This window comes from Physella acuta, unplaced genomic scaffold, assembly GCF_028476545.2.
Source record: "Physella acuta isolate Inbredline_101_S28 unplaced genomic scaffold, ASM2847654v3 ptg000969l, whole genome shotgun sequence".
In the NCBI taxonomy this organism is placed as follows: Eukaryota; Metazoa; Mollusca; class Gastropoda; family Physidae; genus Physella; species Physella acuta.
Window position 1 is genome coordinate 61,774 of NW_026732486.1, and position 22,405 is coordinate 84,178.

At 36.9% G+C, this 22,405-nt stretch overlaps 1 protein-coding gene across 1 annotated transcript in view; it reads right to left on the reverse strand.

Annotated features, from left to right (window-relative positions):
* LOC131954012 (neurofibromin) overlaps positions 1 to 22,405 on the reverse strand; it is a 90,329-nt gene that overhangs the window by 52,104 nt on the left and 15,820 nt on the right. The window contains exons 21-34 of the mRNA XM_059317490.1: positions 22,079 to 22,164; positions 20,359 to 20,457; positions 20,092 to 20,263; positions 19,063 to 19,202; positions 18,899 to 18,971; positions 16,351 to 16,487; positions 15,750 to 15,866; positions 14,271 to 14,449; positions 11,481 to 11,773; positions 10,598 to 10,785; positions 8,538 to 8,630; positions 2,801 to 2,937; positions 1,433 to 1,607; positions 353 to 499 (exon numbers count right to left, since the gene is read on the reverse strand). Of these exons, the coding sequence (XP_059173473.1) occupies positions 353 to 499; positions 1,433 to 1,607; positions 2,801 to 2,937; positions 8,538 to 8,630; positions 10,598 to 10,785; positions 11,481 to 11,773; positions 14,271 to 14,449; positions 15,750 to 15,866; positions 16,351 to 16,487; positions 18,899 to 18,971; positions 19,063 to 19,202; positions 20,092 to 20,263; positions 20,359 to 20,457; positions 22,079 to 22,164 (2,036 nt within the window). The remainder of the gene's footprint in view (positions 1 to 352; positions 500 to 1,432; positions 1,608 to 2,800; positions 2,938 to 8,537; positions 8,631 to 10,597; positions 10,786 to 11,480; positions 11,774 to 14,270; positions 14,450 to 15,749; positions 15,867 to 16,350; positions 16,488 to 18,898; positions 18,972 to 19,062; positions 19,203 to 20,091; positions 20,264 to 20,358; positions 20,458 to 22,078; positions 22,165 to 22,405) is intronic.

The window sequence follows — 22,405 nt, forward strand, 5'->3', positions numbered from 1 at the left end:
TGACATAAGACTTCAGATAACTGGTGACATAAGACTTCAGATAACTGGTGACATAAGACTTCAGATAACTGGTGACATAAGACTACAGATAACTGGTGACACATGACTTCAGATAACTGGTGACATAAGACTTCAGATAACTGGTGACATAAGACTTCAGATAACTGGTGACATAAGACTTCAGATAACTGGTGACATAAGACTTCAGATAACTGGTGACATGTGACTTCAGATAACTGGAGAAACGTGACTTAAGGTAACAGGTAATTGGAATAGCAGAATATTTACTATTAGTTTAAAAGCATGCACACACCTAAGAAATGTCAGGCGTTAAGTTTGGGACATGTGTTACCTGCTACTAGAGAGGTAGTCTCCAATCTTTTCCTGGTTGTTCCATAAGAGCCTATGTAAGGCAATGACATTAGCATCATTAATGAAGGACAAACTGTGGTTGCCTGGGTCAAAGATCTCACAATCTGAGGCTATCTCTGTAAAAAACCTGATCAAACAAGTCAACATATGTTAGATAAAACGGTAAAGAAACTTACCCAAGTCAATTTTTAAAAACAATGTTGATTTCAGACTATTTTATTTTTTTTACATTTTGTATATGCCTGTTGGCCATATTTGTATTTTGTATATGCCTGTTGGCCAATATAATTGATGGCAGCCAACAGTTTTGGCTAGAAGAGCTATTAAAATGTCATTCAGTGTTTTTGTAATGTGATCATAAAAAATTCCATGCTGTGTTTTTGTAATGTGATCATAAAAAATTCCATGCTGTGTTTTTGTAATGTGATCATAAAAAATTCCATGCTGTGTTTTTGTAATGTGATCATAAAAAATTCCATGCTGTGTTTTTGTAATGTGATCATAAAAAATTCCATGCTGTGTTTTTGTAATGTGATCATAAAAAATTCCATGCTGTGTTTTTGTAATGTGATCATAAAACCTTGATCATGTGATTTTTGTAAAACTTAAATATATTTTAGGTTATTTATATTATAACAAACTATTGAACATTTGAAAATAATTAGTTGCTTTTGTCAAAACATAATAATGTAATTAAGTGTAACCAATCTAGCCTTAACTTGGTCATGGTGATTGCTTAGCCAATCAAACATATTAGTACCAAGGTGATACAAATAAAATATCTCACAGTTATGGACAGGGTTTAAACAGAATGTAGCCTCAAAAAGTTGTTTATACACTTTTCAACATTTGTAAATTAAATGAACTTGATTTTTTAAATACTAATCTTCTAATTCTTGCAATTAGTTTGAAAGTGTAGGGATATTCAGATGAGACAGACTTGCTTCCCCTGTGACACCAATAGTGATGCCGTCCTCTAAGCAACCATGTCTTGTCCATTAGAAAGTCATTTTTTTTCTAATAAATGATGAACTAAAAATAATTAACTATTGTTACTAACCTTCGACCAAGCTCAAAGTTATTTTTTAAAAATTCATTGAAAGGAACCATATGCTGCTCTTTGCTGAACAAAAGATGATTGGCTATGTTCTGCATGATCTTACACATCAGTGTCAGACCACGTTTGATGCGAGGAGTTGGTTCTTCTTCAACTATACCTGATTCATATGGTGAAACTGGCAAGAGATAAATATTTCAAGATGAAAACACATTTGGATCATCTTAAGATCAGAGTTAAATATTACATCTAAGTTACATCATGGATTATTATACTATTGTATATAAGTATATACTAAGGATTTAGATCACCACTTAAATACTAAGGACTATTATTATTTTTTAATGTTACACAAAATAGTAAGAGCACAAATTAAATAACACTCCATCTAGTCTAGCAGAATAAAATGATAACTCTGACATTTGGAAATTGTTCAAAGGTGGTACTAACAACGGTAAATAAAACTTGACCAAGGCTAACTATGCTAGCTTGTTACATACAATAAACTACTGACCAAATTTCTGCTTTAACTAAGACCAAACTATTAACCCACTGAAGCTACCTGGGGCAAACAATGGACCTCTCTCTAGCTAACTACTAACTAGCTATTGACTAGCTAACTAGGCCTTTACTAGCCACCCTGGCCAAGTTAATGTTATAGAGAGTGCAGATTTTAAAATATAACTAATGAGTTAAAGCAATAGAATAGGTGTGAATAAATATAACAAAACATTTATAAAAACAACAAAACATAAAGCAGAATTGATGCTGTTACGCCAACAGTAACCATTAGTTACATTAGTGAAAATATATATCAATACAGTTACAGTGAAAACTATTTTAGTAAGTTCTTTCAAAAAGTGTAAACAGAAATCTTTACTTTTGGTACAAACGTAAAAAGAAAAATTTCTTGCTTCCACTAATTCCAAATTGGGCAGAAAATAAAAGACCGGTAGGGTTGAAAAATGCACTGTTACAGCTTTATTATACTTCATGCCTTAGTTCAGCAAACGTGCAATAAGAGGGGAATATTCTTAAAGTAATCAGATTCCTTGTAATTCAGAGAAAAATACCCTGATCATGTCTTTTTTTTTTTTATCTCAGTATACTTTTTAAAATATTCAAGTATAAAAGTTTATCAAAAGTCAAACAGATTTAGCTATTTTTTCATAAACTATTTTTTAAGGTAACCAAAATATTTTAAAGATGTACCAAAAAGTTAAGAAAAAGGAATAAGCTAAGCTGTACATGATAAAGAGGGAAAAAAAGGTAAATGTTTGAGAAAAAAAAAACTTTGAGGGGAGTAAGTTTAAAAAAAGAAACTGCTGGCATGTAAAACAACAGTGAGTTACTTGATTGTTCCACTATTACCTATAGCTGGGTTGATGAAGCGCAAGAATATCACTGTTCCAATGACAGTCCACACTGCCTCTGAACTACTTTGCTGAAAGCGCTGTGTTACAACCTGATACAGGCAGTGACACATACTGCGCAGCTTGGCTGGAAACCTAAGTGGGCAACAACACGGTGAAAAGACACAGATAAGGCGTGTTGTCTGGCAGATTCTCAGAGGATGGGGACACACACTGTGGATCTTATCAAGTGACACAGCTGCACAATGCCTCAAAACATCTCATAGTCCAGTTTTACAGTCCAACCTCTGATAGTCTAGCTTTACAGTCCAACCTCTCATAATCAAGCTTTACAGTCCAAAATCTCATTGTCCATCTTAACAGTCCAAAACCTCAATGTCCAGCTCCACAGTCCAACCTCTCATAGTCCAGCTTTACAGTCCAAAATTTCATTTTCCAGCTTTACATTCTCAAAGTAGTGCTTTAAATTAATCAGATTTAAATGTGAGCATGTCAGTTCTTATGTCACTGTGAGCATGTCAGTTCCCATGTCACTGTGAGCATGTCAGTTCCCATGTCACTGTGAGCATGTCAGTTCCCATGTCACTGTGAGCATGTCAGTTCCCATGTCACTGTGAGCATGTCAGTTCCCATGTCACTGTGAGCATGTCAGTTCCCATGTCACTGTGAGCATGTCAGTTCCCATGTCACTGTGAGCATGTCAGTTCCCATGTCACTGTGAGCATGTCAGTTCCCATGTCACTGTGAGCATGTCAGTTCCCATGTCACTGTGAGCATGTCAGTTCCCATGTCACTGTGAGCATGTCAGTTCCCATGTCACTGTGAGCATGTCAGTTCCCATGTCACTGTGAGCATGTCAGTTCCCATGTCACTGTGAGCATGTCAGTTCCCATGTCACTGTGAGCATGTCAGTTCCCATGTCACTGTGAGCATGTCAGTTCCCATGTCACTTGAGCATGTCAGTTCCCATGTCACTGTGAGCATGTCAGTTCCTATGTCACTGTGAGCATGTCCCACATGATTAACTATAAAGAGCTGTGCATCAGTAGCAAGGCTTAACTTTGTGCCTACCTTCTGATCAGATCAACAATGTGTGTGCACCGTGATAACTTTCCACATCATTCATTAAAAAGGCACAAGCAATAAGTCACATAACTTGTGTAGATTTTACCAAACCCTTCCAGATAGGGTGTTTGCTTTTATAACCCAATTTACTGATAAAAACATTTTCAATTTACATACTGATCAATGTCAATTAATTGTACTGATCTCACAAGTTGTATGCTATGTTTATGTGAAGACAACATGACAGTGTATGATTATGGTCCAACACTATGTGAAGACAACATAACTGTATGATTATGGTCCAACACTATGTGAAGACAACATGACAGTGTATGATTATGGTCCAACACTATGTGAAGACAACATGACAGTGTATGATTATGGTCCAACACTATGTGAAGACAACATGACAGTGTATGATTATGGTCCAACACTATGTGAAGACAACATGACAGTGTATGATTATGGTTCAACACTATGTGAAGACAACATGACACTGTATGATTATGGTCCAACACTATGTGAAGACAACAGAGATGAAACAAGACAGCTCCGGCGTGACCCTGAAACAAACTGAGTTAACCAATTACCGACTCCAGCCATAGGTTATCTGTTAGCCGCAGATGGCCAGTCATTCATAGGTGACCAGTAAGTCACAGGTGACCAATCAGTAATGAAACAGGTCACCTAGTCTAAACTAGAGTTTGAAAACACAGTACAGATTTATATGAGAACTATTCTCCTTAAGATGCTGGAGGGTGTATCTAAATTTTTGGAGTATCTAAATTTTTCTAGTAAGTCATTAGGCCCTAATTTAATAAAGGACAAATATTATTCTCATTAAAATTAGTTTTATACAATACTGAAGCTATTGGTAACGGTGCAGTTGCACTTGCTACAAGTAGAGTTGTGTACCATAGAGCAACAAGTGTAGACTGACAAGCAAACAAGCAAGCAGGGTGTCAAACAGCAGGGGTGGGAACCTTGTTAGTTTCATTCAGTTCATACTTAGCTCACTATACATTGGAAATATTTTATGTTGGAACATACCTAAAGGACTCGCCAGTTAATACTTAGCTCACTATACTTTACATTGGAAACATGCCTAAAGGACGCGCCAGTTAATACTTAGCTCACTATACTTTACATTGGAAACATGCCTAAAGGACTCGCCAGTTAATACTTAGCTCACTATACTTTACATTGGAAACATACCTAAAGGACTTGCCAGTTAATACTTAGCTCACTATACTTTACATTGGAAACATACCTAAAGGACTCACCAGTTAATACTTAGCTCACTATACTTTACATTGGAAACATGCCTAAAGGACTTGCCAGTTAATACTTAGCTCACTATACTTTACATTGGAAACATACCTAAAGGACTCGCCAGTTAATACTTAGCTCACTATACTTTACATTGGAAACATGCCTAAAGGACTCGCCAGTTAATACTTAGCTCACTATACTTTACATTGGAAACATGCCTAAAGGACTCGCCAGTTAATACTTAGCTCACTATATTTTACATTGGAAACATGCCTAAAGGACTCGCCAGTTAATACTTAGCTCACTATACTTTACATTGGAAACATGCCTAAAGGACTCGCCAGTTAATACTTAGCTCACTATACTTTACATTGGAAACTTACCTAAAGGACTCGCCAGTTAATACTTAGCTCACTATACTTTTAAATTTTATGTTGGAAACATGCCTAAAGGACTTGCCAGTTAATACTTAGCTCACTATACTTTACATTGGAAACATGCCTAAAGGACTCGCCAGTTAATACTTAGCTCACTATACTTTACATTTTATGTTGGAAACATGCCTAAAGGACTTGCCAGTTAATACTTAGCTCACTATACTTTACATTGGAAACATGCCTAAAGGACTCGCCAGTTAATACTTAGCTCACTATACTTTACATTGGAAACTTACCTAAAGGACTCGCCAGTTAATACTTAGCTCACTATACTTTAAATTTTATGTTGGAAACATGCCTAAAGGACTCGCCAGTTAATACTTAGCTCACTATACTTTACATTGGAAACATGCCTAAAGGACTCGCCAGTTAATACTTAGCTCACTATACTTTACATTGGAAACATACCTAAAGGACTCGCCAGTTAATACTTAGCTCACTATACTTTACATTGGAAACTTACCTAAAGGACTCGCCAGTTAATACTTAGCTCACTATACTTTAAATTTTATGTTGGAAACATGCCTAAAGGACTCGCCAGTTAATACTTAGCTCACTATACTTTACATTGGAAACATGCCTAAAGGACTCGCCAGTTAATACTTAGCTCACTATACTTTACATTGGAAACATGACTAAAGGACTTGCCAGTTAATACTTAGCTCACTATACTTTACATTTTATGTTGGAAACATGCCTAAAGGACTCGCCAGTTAATACTTAGCTCACTATACTTTACATTGGAAACATGCCTAAAGGACTCGCCAGTTAATACTTAGCTCACTATACTTTACATTGGAAACATACCTAAAGGACTCGCCAGTTAATACTTAGCTCACTATACTTTACATTGGAAACTTACCTAAAGGACTCGCCAGTTAATACTTAGCTCACTATACTTTAAATTTTATGTTGGAAACATGCCTAAAGGACTCGCCAGTTAATACTTAGCTCACTATACTTTACATTGGAAACATGCCTAAAGGACTCGCCAGTTAATACTTAGCTCACTATACTTTACATTGGAAACATGACTAAAGGACTTGCCAGTTAATACTTAGCTCACTATACTTTACATTTTATGTTGGAAACATAACTAAAGGACTCGCCAGATTTCTCCTCATGCTGGCTTTACTCAACTACATTATTTAATTCTTCATTTCTCCCTTTTAAAATAATAGGGAGAAAGGGAACCTCTTAACACTGGCAGATTATACAAGTATAATTTTTAACAATTGTTTTGTTTTCTAAAAACTTAAACCTAGATTTTTAAAAATGAGTGTCATTATTTATTTTAGAATGCTTGTGAAAAACTTGTTCATTTTAGAATGCTGGTCACAAACATATTATAGAATGCCTTTAACAAATATTTATTATAGAATGTTTGTCACAAGCTTTATTTATTTTAGAAAGCTTGTACAAACATTATTAAATTAGAAAGCTTGTACAAACATTACTTAAATTAAAAAGCTTGTACAAACATTACTTAAATTAGAAAGCTTGTACAAACATTACTTAAATTAGAAAGCTTGTACAAACATTATTAAATTAGAAAGCTTGTACAAACATTACTTAAATTAAAAAGCTTGTACAAACATTACTTAAATTAGAAAGCTTGTACAAACATTACTTAAATTAGAAAGCTTGTACAAACATTACTTAAATTAAAAAGCTTGTACAAACATTACTTAAATTAGAAAGCTTGTCACAAACAGATATTTTAGAATGCTTGTCACAAACTTTAAATATCAAAAGATGCTTTCCAGAAAAAAACTTTTATTGTCTCATTACTGAATTGTAAATAACTGCAAATAGAATCATGCAAAAAGTCTGAGATTGGATAAAATCTTGGGCTACTTGTGCTAGTATAATGGACCAGCATTCAGTCTACTTAAAGCTTGAGGAAGCTTTGACACACAATACAATGCAAAGCAAGAGGGCAAACACCAAACAAACAAGCAGCTTGCTTAGACAGATTCTATCAGCCATCAGATTTTCCCATACATCCCCTACACTACCCCCACCTCCCCTGCACCCCTAACCATCCTTTGTAACATCCTGAAAGAGCTTTCAAATAAGTTTCTTACTAAGATAAGGGTTGTAAAACCGAAGGAATATGAATGTGCCTGTGTCCGTTTTACAGTCTGGTGGAAGACGCAGACTCAGCACTTGGTCCAGACAGTGGCACATGACCCTCAGCTTCTGTGGAAACCTGGAAACACAACATCCAATTGTATCTTCTTACACAAACAGGCAGGAGAGCCAAGTGGTAGCACAGGAAGAGCACCTTGGCCAGTCTACAGCAAGTAGGGTTCATCCAACAAGGTTTCCTCTCTCACAAACAATTGGGTACAACAATGTACACAAGACCAAGCATGCACTGAGGAAAGGGGGGGGGGGGGGTCACTACACCAGCACCATCAACTAGACCCACCACTAATTTAAGAGGCAATAATAAAAGGCACACATGACAAAGCATGGCTAACTATCATCTAGATCAATTAGATAGGTTACTTTTTTAATACTTTTCTCCTATTTTAGTAGTTTTAAATAATACGGGTGAATGGCAGGCAATACTTTTATGTACAGTATTTAAAAGAAATAATTTGTATTATTCAGAAGCTAGCACTATGGTGGCATAAGTTATACTAATCTTTCCCTAACTCTTACACGTGGAGGCTAATAAAAAAATATGAGTCAATGAACAAATGTAGACTGTATTAATAAAGCTAATGAATGATTTGTGTGTAGATCCACAGGCCCTGAAAGAGCTTGTGGAATAGATTGAAGTCATTTGGTGACCAACTGTTCAGTGAAGGTTTTAAGTCATGGTTCAAGGCTGTGCACTCTGAAGAAACTCAAGATGTTTAGAATACAACTAATGACCGATGTATATTGGCAGATATGGGTATGGTGGGCTGGAAAACTTGCTCACATGGATGAGCACAATTAGCAACTTACTGTGGAGCTGAGCCAACAATAGCATTGAACACCTTCTGTGTGATGTTCAATAAGTTTTGTTTATTCTCTTCAATGTTTTCACCTTGCTCCAACCTGTAAGTACAGAACAAGAATCAGGTCTCAGGTCACATGGTCAAGGTAATCAGACTGCCACTACACACCTGTCCAACCAACCAGACTAACTACACACCTGTCCAACCAACCAGACTGCCACTACACACCTGTCCAACCAAACAGACTCACTACACACCTGTCCAACCAACAAGACTGCCACTACACACCTGTCCAACCAACCAGACTCACTACACACCTGTCCAACCAACCAGACTCACTACACACCTGTCCAACCAACAAGACTGCCACTACACACCTGTCCAACCAACCAGACTAACTACACACCTGTCCAACCAACCAGACTAACTACACACCTGTCCAACCAACCAGACTGCCACTACACACCTGTCCAACCAAACAGACTCACTACACACCTGTCCAACCAACCAGACTGCCACTACACACCTGTCCAACCAACCAGACTGCCACTACACACCTGTCCAACCAAACAGACTAACTACACACCTGTCCAACCAAACAGACTCACTACACACCTGTCCAACCAACCAGACTCACTACACACCTGTCCAACCAACCAGACTCACTACACACCTGTCCAACCAACCAGACTGCCACTACACACCTGTCCAACCAACCAGACTGCCACTACACACCTGTCCAACCAACCAGACTCACTACACACCTGTCCAACCAACCAGACTGCCACTACACACCTGTCCAACCAAACAGACTAACTACACACCTGTCCAACCAAACAGACTCACTACACACCTGTCCAACCAACCAGACTCACTACACACCTGTCCAACCAAACAGACTCACTACACACCTGTCCAACCAAACAGACTCACTACACACCTGTCCAACCAACCAGACTCACTACACACCTGTCCAACCAAACAGACTAACTACACACCTGTCCAACCAAACAGACTCACTACACACCTGTCCAACCAACCAGACTCACTACACACCTGTCCAACCAACCAGACTCACTACACACCTGTCCAACCAACCAGACTGCCACTACACACCTGTCCAACCAAACAGACTAACTACACACCTGTCCAACCAAACAGACTCACTACACACCTGTCCAACCAACCAGACTCACTACACACCTGTCCAACCAAACAGACTCACTACACACCTGTCCAACCAACCAGACTGCCACTACACACCTGTCCAACCAACCAGACTCACTACACACCTGTCCAACCAACCAGACTGCCACTACACACCTGTCCAACCAACCAGACTGCCACTACACACCTGTCCAACCAACCAGACTCACTACACACCTGTCCAACCAACAAGACTGCCACTACACACCTGTCCAACCAACCAGACTCACTACACACCTGTCCAACCAACCAGACTCACTACACACCTGTCCAACCAACCAGACTCACTACACACCTGTCCAACCAACCAGACTGCCACTACACACCTGTCCAACCAACCAGACTGCCACTACACACCTGTCCAACCAACAAGACTGCCACTACACACCTGTCCAACCAACCAGACTCACTACACACCTGTCCAACCAACCAGACTCACTACACACCTGTCCAACCAACCAGACTCACTACACACCTGTCCAACCAACCAGACTCACTACACACCTGTCCAACCAACCAGACTGCCACTACACACCTGTCCAACCAACCAGACTCACTACACACCTGTCCAACCAACCAGACTGCCACTACACACCTGTCCAACCAACCAGACTCACTACACACCTGTCCAACCAACCAGACTGCCACTACACACCTGTCCAACCAACCAGACTGCCACTACACACCTGTCCAACCAACCAGACTCACTACACACCTGTCCAACCAACCAGACTGCCACTACACACCTGTCCAACCAACCAGACTGCCACTACACACCTGTCCAACCAACCAGACTCACTACACACCTGTCCAACCAACCTGTCAAACACCTGTATATATTGAAGCCACCATAAGACTCACCTAGCAGGATCAACTTCATATGAAATGGGATGTTCACTTTTTTCAACTTCAAACATACTCAGTAACAAAGGATTGAGTAACTCCCTTAGATACCACTGGCCATAGAACCTAAAGCAGTATGCCATTATTTTACTGGCCAGTGAGTTGCCTCTAAATAATGTCTGCATGCAGTCTGCTATTTCCACTTCCTAGCATTTAGAAAATAGTTCATTGTGTTAAATGGTGGAATTACAACAGACTAACACATTTATAAATAGAAGAGTCATCATATATAGATTTTATTAGCATTCTGGACTACAATGAAACACAAGGCATTAGCAAATTTCGTGTTTTTAAAAAAATTAAGTTTACTCGCTAAGTTAGGTATTACAGGCTTGTTGAGAAATTGCCTACTAAAAGAGCTCTCCTGAATAGAGACTAGATCTAGAGATAAATAGAGATGGATATAGACTACCTCTAGACTAAGCATGCTGGGTTGGCAGAGAGTAAATGGTTCCGGAGTCTTGGTAATAAAAACCATTTCTAGAATGTTAAAACTGTCTTTTGTTTAGAAAGTGCAAACCATCTAGTTTTTTAACTCAAATTTTGTGAACCCGTAAAGTGATGATCACAATAAGTGGCACCCCTAAAGAATCAGAAGCTGTATAGAAACAATTGAAAATCACAGATGAAGGACTTTTCCTTTTTATAGTTTGTGCACCACTAGAACTGTCAATAGTAGGTTAGGCTAATCTTATCCCTAGTCCAAATCTCACTGCATTTGGGGAAAAAATTCCTGGCTTTAATGAAAATTTTCAAACTTTTCTTTGGATTTCCTGGGAAATTTTTTTAGAATTCCCGGCTTTTTCACAGTTTACCAGCTTGATGGGAACTAAGTGCATACCTTTGAGAACATGTTCCATAAAAGTTGGTAAAGTAACCTCTTGGCATCAAACAGGTTGACAAATACCCGAGCCAGTTCATCCATCTGTGAGTTTGAGACAACAGTAGCCAGAGCCATTGCAATGGGCAACTCTCCTTTGTCACCAATCATTGTAACAAGCTCCACCAGGCGTTCAAAGCGGTCAGCTAATGCAGTTTCAGCTAAGGTCTCAAATTCTGTGCCCTGTTGCAGAATTTTGGTCAATACTTCCATGAAAGCTGCCCTAGTCTGAGGGTCCTTGTGATAGCCAAGAGCTGAAGATAATAAAAATCACATAAGGCACCAAACAAGACAAACTAGACACTATGACATAAACAAGATGGACTAGACACTAGGACACAAACAAGACAAACTAGACACTATGACATTAACAAGACAAACTAGACACTAGGACACAAGACAAACTAGACACTAGGACACAAACAAGACAAACTAGACACTATGACATAAACAAGACAAACTAGACACTATGACATAAACAAGACAAACTAGACACTATGACATTAACAAGATGGACTAGACACTAGGACACAAACAAGACAAACTAGACACTATGACATTAACAAGATGGACTAGACACTATGACATTAACAAGATGGACTAGACACTAGGACACAAACAAGACAAACTAGACACTATGACATAAACAAGACAAACTAGACACTATGACATAAACAAGACAAACTAGACACTAGGACACAAACAAGACAAACTAGACACTATGACATAAACAAGACAAACTAGACACTAGGACACAAACAAGACAAACTAGACACTATGACATAAACAAGACAAACTAGACACTAGGACACAAACAAGACAAACTAGACACTATGACATAAACAAGACAAACTAGACACTAGGACACAAACAAGACAAACTAGACACTATGACATTAACAAGATGGACTAGACACTATGACATTAACAAGATGGACTAGACACTATGACATTAACAAGATGGACTAGACACTATGACATTAACAAGATGGACTAGACACTATGACATTAACAAGATGGACTAGACACTATGACATAAACAAGATGGACTAGACACTATGACATAAACAAGACAAACTAGACACTATGACATAAACAAGATGGACTAGACACTAGGACATAAACAAGACAAACTAGACACTATGACATTAACAAGATGGACTAGACACTATGACATTAACAAGATGGACTAGACACTATGACATTAACAAGATGGACTAGACACTATGACATAAACAAGATGGACTAGACACTATGACATTAACAAGATGGACTAGACACTAGGACACAAACAAGACAAACTAGACACTATGACATTAACAAGATGGACTAGACACTAGGACACAAACAAGACAAACTAGACACTATGACATTAACAAGATGGACTAGACACTATGACATAAACAAGATGGACTAGACACTATGACATAAACAAGATGGACTAGACACTATGACATTAACAAGATGGACTAGACACTAGGACACAAACAAGACAAACTAGACACTATGACATTAACAAGATGGACTAGACACTATGACATTAACAAGATGGACTAGACACTATGACATTAACAAGACAAACTAGACACTAGGACACAAACAAGACAAACTAGACACTATGACATTAACAAGATGGACTAGACACTATGACATTAACAAGATGGACTAGACACTATGACATTAACAAGATGGACTAGACACTAGGACACAAACAAGACAAACTAGACACTATGACATAAACAAGATGGACTAGACACTATGACATTAACAAGATGGACTAGACACTATGACATAAACAAGATGGACTAGACACTATGACATTAACAAGATGGACTAGACACTATGACATAAACAAGATGGACTAGACACTAGGACACAAACAAGACAAACTAGACACTATGACATTAACAAGATGGACTAGACACTATGACATTAACAAGATGGACTAGACACTATGACATTAACAAGATGGACTAGACACTATGACATTAACAAGATGGACTAGACACTAGGACACAAACAAGACAAACTAGACACTATGACATTAACAAGATGGACTAGACACTAGGACACAAACAAGACAAACTAGACACTATGACATTAACAAGATGGACTAGACACTATGACATTAACAAGATGGACTAGACACTATGACATAAACAAGACAAACTAGACACTATGACATAAACAAGATGGACTAGACACTAGGACACAAACAAGACAAACTAGACACTATGACATTAAGATGGACTAGACACTATGACATTAACAAGATGGACTAGACACTATGACATTAACAAGATGGACTAGACACTATGACATAAACAAGACAAACTAGACACTAGGACACAAACAAGACAAACTAGACACTATGACATTAACAAGACAAACTAGACACTATGACATAAACAAGATGGACTAGACACTATGACATAAACAAGACAAACTAGACACTAGGACACAAACAAGACAAACTAGACACTAGGACACAAACAAGATGGACTAGACACTATGACATAAACAAGACAAACTAGACACTATGACATTAACAAGATGGACTAGACACTAGGACACAAATAAGACAAACTAGACACTATGACATAAACAAGACAAACTAGACACTATGACATTAACAAGATGGACTAGACACTATGACATTAACAAGATGGACTAGACACTATGACATTAACAAGATGGACTAGACACTAGGACACACTAACTTAGATAAAAGAAACAATAAAAGAACACGGACCTATGGAATGCATTAAGCCACTATCAATGTTGGCATTGAGTAGATTGGACATGGCTTGTACAGTGCAGTTCCTGAGGGCACTCAAATTGCTCATGCTACGCTTTCTGTTGGGGTCAAGGGCTTTGTCCTGCTCTTCATCTGAGCAGTCATTGAGCAGATTCATAAACAAAGTCAGGTATCTAAAGAAACAAAAATCAAACACCTATAATTTCATGGTGGACGTATGGAGTTTGGTGCTTTCTGTAAACATCAAGATGTGTGTATGACATAAGGTGTGAGTTACTTGAGAAAGATGTGTGTATGACATAAGGTGTGAGTTACTTGAGAAAGATGTGTGTATGACATAAGGTGTGAGTTACTTGAGAAAGATGTGTGTATGACATAAGGTAAGAGTTACTTGAGAAAGATGTGTGTATGACATAAGGTGTGAGTTACTTGAGAAAGATGTGTGTATGACATAAGGTGTGAGTTACTTGAGAAAGATGTGTGTATGACATAAGGTGTGAGTTACTTGAGAAAGATGTGTGTATGACATAAGGTGTGAGTTACTTGAGAAAGATGTGTGTATGACATAAGGTGTCAGTTACTTGAGAAAGATGTGTGTATGACATAAGGTGTGAGTTACTTGAGAAAGATGTGTGTATGACATAAGGTGTGAGTTACTTGAGAAAGATGTGTGTATGACATAAGGTAAGAGTTACTTGAGAAAGATGCGTGTATGACATAAGGTGTGAGTTACTTGAGAAAGATGTGTGTATGACATAAGGTGTGAGTTACTTGAGAAAGATGTGTGTATGACATAAGGTGTGAGTTACTTGAGGTGTGTGTATGACATAAGGTGTGAGTTGAGAAAGATGCGTGTATGACATAAGGTGTCAGTTACTTGAGAAAGATGTGTGTATGACATAAGGTGTGAGTTACTTCAGAAAGATGTGTGTATGACATAAGGTGTGAGTTACTTGAGAAAGATGTGTGTATGACATAAGGTGTGGGTTACTTGAGAAAGATGTGTGTATGACATAAGGTGTGAGTTACTTGAGAAAGATGTGTGTATGACATAAGGTGTCAGTTACTTGAGAAAGATGTGTGTATGACATAAGGTGTGGGTTACTTGAGAAAGATGTGTGTATGACATAAGGTGTGAGTTACTTGAGAAAGATGTGTGTATGACATAAGGTGTGAGTTACTTGAGAAAGATGTGTGTATGACATAAGGTGTGGGTTACTTGAGAAAGATGTGTGTATGACATAAGGTTACTTGAGAAAGATGTGTGTATGACATAAGGTGTAAGTTACTTGAGAAAGATGTGTGTATGACATAAGGTGTGGGTTACTTGAGAAAGTTGTGTGTATGACATAAGGTGTCAGTTACTTGAGAAAGATGTGTGTATGACATAAGGTGTGAGTTACTTGAGAAAGATGCGTGTATGACATAAGGTGTGAGTTACTTGAGAAAGATGTGTGTATGACATTAGGTTACTTGAGAAAGAGCTGTGACTTGGCCTCCATGAGATCCCCCCTGTCACTTTCCTCTGGCTGTAGGGGTAGTCCAGCCAACAGAGCAGCCACAGCTTCCATGCTGGCTTGGTCCAGATCCCTAAACACACAACACATGTAATACACATGCTTAGTTTAGACTAGCAAACTATAGCACTGGACTAGCAAACTATAGCACTGGACTAGCAAACTATAGCACTGGACTAGCAAACTATAGCACTGGACTAGCAAACTATAGCACTAGACTAGCAAACTATAGCACTGGACTAGCAAACTATAGCACTGGACTAGCAAACTATAGCACTAGACTAGCAAACTATAGCACTGGACTAGCAAACTATAGCACTGGACTAGCAAACTTACTGTAGCACTAGACTACCAAACTTACTGTAGCACTAGACTACCAAACTTACTGTAGCACTAGACTACCAAACTTACTGTAGCACTAGACTAGCAAACTTACTGTAGCACTAGACTAGCAAACTATAGCACTGGACTAGCAAACTTACTGTAGCACTGGACTACCAAACTAACTATAGCACTAGACTAGAAAAGTAAATATAGCATTAGACTAGATAGCATACCTTGACATGCTACAGATGTCACCCTGAACATTCACTTGATGTGAATTACCCATAATCCAATCTGTTAAATATTCTACCAGTTTGTTGCGAAACTTCATCTCTTGACGGAATGTTAATTCATCTCTGTGCTGCATCATCTAGTCAACAACATTGGTATATCTAGTCAACAACATTGAAACATCAAATTAGTTATCAACTGCACAACTGCTATATAAGCTCATGTGCGCACCTGTCTCTCTCTGTCTCCCACATATTTTCTGAGGCTATGAGATCAGTAGCTTCAGAAATATGTGGAGAACTTAGAGATACTGACTGATGTTGAAACAATTAAGTTGGATGTACTAAATATATAAACTCAATTTTATTCAAAGACAGACAGAAATAAAAATAACAGCTATAATTATGAAAGCAGAGAACTGTGGGTTTATGGTTGTGTCTGTATTTGTGTTGTTTCTTTATGTTTATGACAAGAACACTCTAGAGAACATATAAGTAACACAAAAACTATCACTGGCCAAGACAAGAACACTCTAGAGAACATATAAGTAACACAAAAACTATCACTGGCCAAGACAAGAACACTCTAGAGAACATATAAGTAACACAAAAACTATCACTGGCCAAGACAAGAAGACTCTAGAGAACATATAAGTAACACAAAAACTATCACTGGCCAAGACAAGAACACTCTAGAGAACATATAAGTAACACAAAAACTATCACTGGCCAAGACAAGAACACTCTAGAGAACATATAAGTAACACAAAAACTATCACTGGCCAAGACAGTGACACGTTAATAAAAAGTTTAAATTACTAAAAAGTGCTCAACACTAATGATGTCATTGATTGTAGGATAAAAAATAGAATACAATACTTATGCAGAAGTCTTCAATAAGATTCACTTCCTACATCTTCCAATTTTATAATATGAAAAAGTGAACTATTTCATTACAATTTAATTTAAATCCACTTATCAAGACGTATGCCATTAAATTTTTAAAATTGTATTGGCCCAAAATAGTAATAATAAATCAGTACAAAAAATAGAAAAAAAACTTTGAATAGCTGGGTTTTTAACTCATTAAGACCATAATGACACTCCCAGCAGTTGACAGGCCGGCCTGCCAAGCTGTAATGACACTCACAGTGGCCAATTAAATTTTCTCTATTTCATTTGTTGTTTTTTGTAGGCCAAGCTTTTAATTGTAAATCTATGTCATGATATTGCTAAAGCTGCCATTTTTGTTGTATTTACTTCTTGTAGTTTTCTTGTTGGGTTGATTTTGTAATTTTAGGGAAGTTTTTTGTTTTGTAAAACACCACTAGCAAAATTATCCAAAATTACAGTATTTATATTAATACTTATCCGATCCATGATTTTTGTAGAAAAATGGACGTACTTTTGTTTTCAATGAACCCAAACTAATGAAAAATAATTCTTATCATTAATTTTCCCTTCAGAAGCGTATTTTTTGCCTGAAAAAAAATCAACTCAATTTTTTCTTCTTTAAAACTAAGTAATTATCTTTCTTCAAAAATAAATAATTACTAATGTATATTAGTGTGTAGGACATTTAATTACAATTAATTTACATCATTAATGTGTGTTTTAAATCAACAGGTAAAAAGATATGAGCCGTTTTGCCAAAGGGATATTGAACAAAATTGAGTGAAAAAAATAATTCTAGCAAAGCGTGAAAATAATTACGGGCTTAATTGAATCATTAAAGTCATTTAATCAGTGTTGGCATTTAATGTGTTGTTGTGTTGACTTATAATGTATATATTTTGGTTTTAATTTTTCTAATAGCTATGGGAAGCCCATGAGTCTGACTTTTAGCTATTTAGTTATTTCTTTGCTTTATCACTAATATCCTTCAACATGTAGTAAGCACATTGCGTACTGATCAATTACTATTATAAAATATATTTCTCAAACAAGTATAGATTTTTTAAAAATATTATCTTTTCCCGTTAGCGCCAAAGACTTATTTCTATGTTTCAGGTTGAGGTTGTGGTGAGGGGTAACAGTTAGGGTGTATGTTAATGTTTCTGTTTCTGCTCCTGTTAATGTTCAAATGTTGGTGGTTGTGGTTCCGCCTGGTTTAGAGTTAGCTTTAAGATTATATATATTTTCTCAAAATATTTGCATATAGACATTTTTGGAAACGTAATATATGTATTTCCAAAACCCGTTGCTGCTTAATAATAATAAACACACAAGCCACAGACTTTTTCACAGTGCATGGCCTGGCCGGGACAGCTAGTAGATAAGATACAAGCTGATATATCGAGAAGAATGAATGGAAAAATCTGATAGTGCTGCCATTTTTACAATGCCATAAAAGAAACTTAAAGAAACTTACATTTTATATTGAGATTCAATAGAGAATGGATAAGCCAGTCTGATGGGAAGCAAGTTTTTGTTTATTAGCTTAACTTTTCCCTTAGCCCCCAAACATGAGCAGCTAACTAAAAGAAATCTCAAGATATTATTAGCTAATACAGTGGTGAAAAAGTTACCATATAGAGAAAAAAATACTTACAGCCTCCACCAGCTGGCACAGCTTAGTTTTAATTTGTATGGCATGAACGGATGAGTCCAGGTACCTGACATATCTGGGGAGACACAAATTTGTCACCAGGATACAGAGACAATTTAAACACAAAGGATAGAAGAAAAAAGAGAGACTAGAAATGGCTCACATACTTGACAATTGACAGCATCAGTTGCTCTATGCTGGTGACACCTAAAAATTCACAGGGCTGATCTTGTTTCATCTCCAGGATGTTCTTCATTATGAATATCACATTTTCTATCAACAGTGTGTTTTGTGGCGAGTCCATTACCTACAACAAAAGTGGCTTTCTATTAGTACAGTGGTTATATAGACAATGTGTTTATAAAAGAACCAATGAGATTGCTAACAGTTAAGATAATGAAATTAAAAAACATTTAAGAAATGTATGGAGTGTTCCACACATGACTTGAAAAATTTTTAAAATTTGTAATTTAACCCTTAACTGTCTGGGCATTACAAACTTTTTCCTTACCCCCAGAGCCTTGTAAAATTTATATGACATTTTTCAACCATATTATTTTAAAAGCATTTACATCCATTACAGGTTAATAAGTAACAAAGGTGAAAAGTTGAATTTATTAGCTTCTAAAATGATTTACAAATAACAAGTTTAATAATACTGATTTTTTTTGACAAGTTTAATGATACTGATTTTATTGACAAGTTTAATGATACTGATTTTATTGACAAGTTTAATGATACTGATTTTTATTGACAAGTTTAATAATATTGATTTTATTGACAAGTTTAATAATACTGATTTTTATTGACAAGTTTAATAATATTGATTTTATTGACAAGTTTAATGATATTGATTTTATTGACAAGTTTAATGATACTGATTTTTATTGACAAGTTTAATGATACTGATTTTTATTGACAAGTTTAATAATATTGATTTTATTGACAAGTTTAATAATACTGATTTTTATTGACAAGTTTAATAATATTGATTTTATTGACAAGTTTAATGATATTGATTTTATTGACAAGTTTAATGATACTGATTTTTATTGACAAGTTTAATAATACTGATTTTATTGACAAGTTTTATGATACTGATTATATTGACCAATTTAATGATTACTGATTTTGTTAAGTCTCATGATTACTTGAGCAGATACGTTTGGTATGTTTTATGAGAGCTGTATATTTACCTGTCCAGCAGGGTCAAAGTACTTGTCCACACAGATCTTAATCTGGTCAAACAATATAGGATACAAAGCTGGATTCAGCTCATGCCCAACCAACTCCTTCACATGTTTCTGGATCTGGGCACCAAACCTTTCATTCTGGAACACCAAAAGCTTCAGAAGATTGCCTAAAAACCTGTTCAAATTCAAGTTTTTAATTGCAAGAAAATCATTGCATCTAAAAGGTTCTTAATTTATCTCCTGATAACAGCTGATAAAGCAAAACCTTACTGGGTAACAGGGCAGTACTGGACGTCATTAGCACAGCTAGTCATCAGACTGCTTTTCCTATTGCCCTCAATAGCAAGTCCTGATAAGGACATGGTGCTCCTTTAGGGAGATAAAAATTACTTCAAGTTAAAAACAAATTGCAAACTGTCCCTGCATTGGTGAACTTATAGAAGGAAAATAAAACATGCTTAAAAACCTTAACAATAACAAGATTGCAATTTTATTTTGATTTGTGCATTTTTTTGAGCTTGTTATTTTTTAAGTTTTAATGAATGTTTTATTTTTCACTTTTTTGTAATTATAAATTCAAAAAATATGCTCCAACCCTGGCCATACAAAACAAGTAAAACTTACCCAACCCTGGCCATACCAAACAAGTAAAACTTACCCAACCCTGCCCATACAAAACAAGTAAAACTTACCCAACCCTGGCCATACAAAACAAGCAAAACTTACCCAACCCTGGCCATACAAAACAAGCAAAACTTACCCAACCCTGGCCATACAAAACAAGCAAAACTTACCCAATCCTGGCCATACAAAACAAGTAAAACTTACCCAACCCTGGTCATTTACAAAACAAGTAAAACTTACCCAAACCTGGCCATACAAAACAAGCAAAACTTACCCAACCCTGCCCATACAAAACAAGTAAAACTTACCCAACCCTGGTCATTTACAAAACAAGTAAAACTTACCCAAACCTGGCCATACAAAACAAGTAAAACTTACCCAATCCTGGCCATACAAAACAAGCAAAACTTACCCAACCCTGCCCATACAAAACAAGTAAAACTTACCCAACCCTGGTCATTTACAAAACAAGTAAAACTTACCCAAACCTGGCCATACAAAACAAGTAAAACTTACCCAATCCTGGCCATACAAAACAAGTAAAACTTACCCAATCCTGGCCATACAAAACAAGCAAAAATTACCCAATCCTGGCCATACAAAACAAGTAAAACTTACCCAATCCTGGCCATACAAAACAAGTAAAACTTACCCAACCCTGGCCATACAAAACAAGTAAAACTTACCCAACCCTGGCCATACAAAACAAGCAAAACTTACCCAACCCTGCCCATACAAAACAAGTAAAACTTACCCAACCCTGCCCATACAAAACAAGTAAAACTTACCCAACCCAGGCCATAGAAAACAAGTAAAACTTACCCAACCCTGGCCATTGAAAACAAGTAAAACTTACCCAACCCTGTCCATATACAACAAGCATAACTTACCCAACCCTGGCCATACAAAACAAGTAAAACTTACCCAACCCAGGCCATAGAAAACAAGTAAAACTTACCCAATCCTGGCCATACAAAACAAGTAAAACTTACCCAACCCTGGCCATACAAAACAAGTAAAACTTACCCAACCCTGGCCATACAAAACAAGCAAAACTTACCCAACCCTGCCCATACAAAACAAGTAAAACTTACCCAACCCTGCCCATACAAAACAAGTAAAACTTACCCAACCCAGGCCATAGAAAACAAGTAAAACTTACCCAACCCTGGCCATTGAAAACAAGTAAAACTTACCCAACCCTGTCCATATACAACAAGCATAACTTACCCAACCCTGGCCATACAAAACAAGTAAAACTTACCCAACCCAGGCCATAGAAAACAAGTAAAACTTACCCAACCCTGGCCATAGAAAACAAGTAAAACTTACCCAACCCAGGCCATATACAACAAGCATAACTTACCCAACCCTCTGTGACTTATTAGAAAGACGAACACCACCTAGTGCACAGAGAAATCCTGTCATGTTGGCCCACTCATTCAACTGGTCCTGCCATTCGAGGAAAGAGCAATACTGTTTCTCAATACAACCTCAAGAGTCATAACAGTACTACTTTGGATGTCAAAGGTGGATTACAATATCTAGTTTTTCAACCTTCTTTAATTTTTAAAGTCAAAATATTTTAGAAGGTTACAAAGAACATAGTTTTGTTTTTTCACATAATGGTAAAAAAATGTTTTCACAAAGTTCAATTAATGCAGTCATTTTATATTTTCAAGATGTATATTTG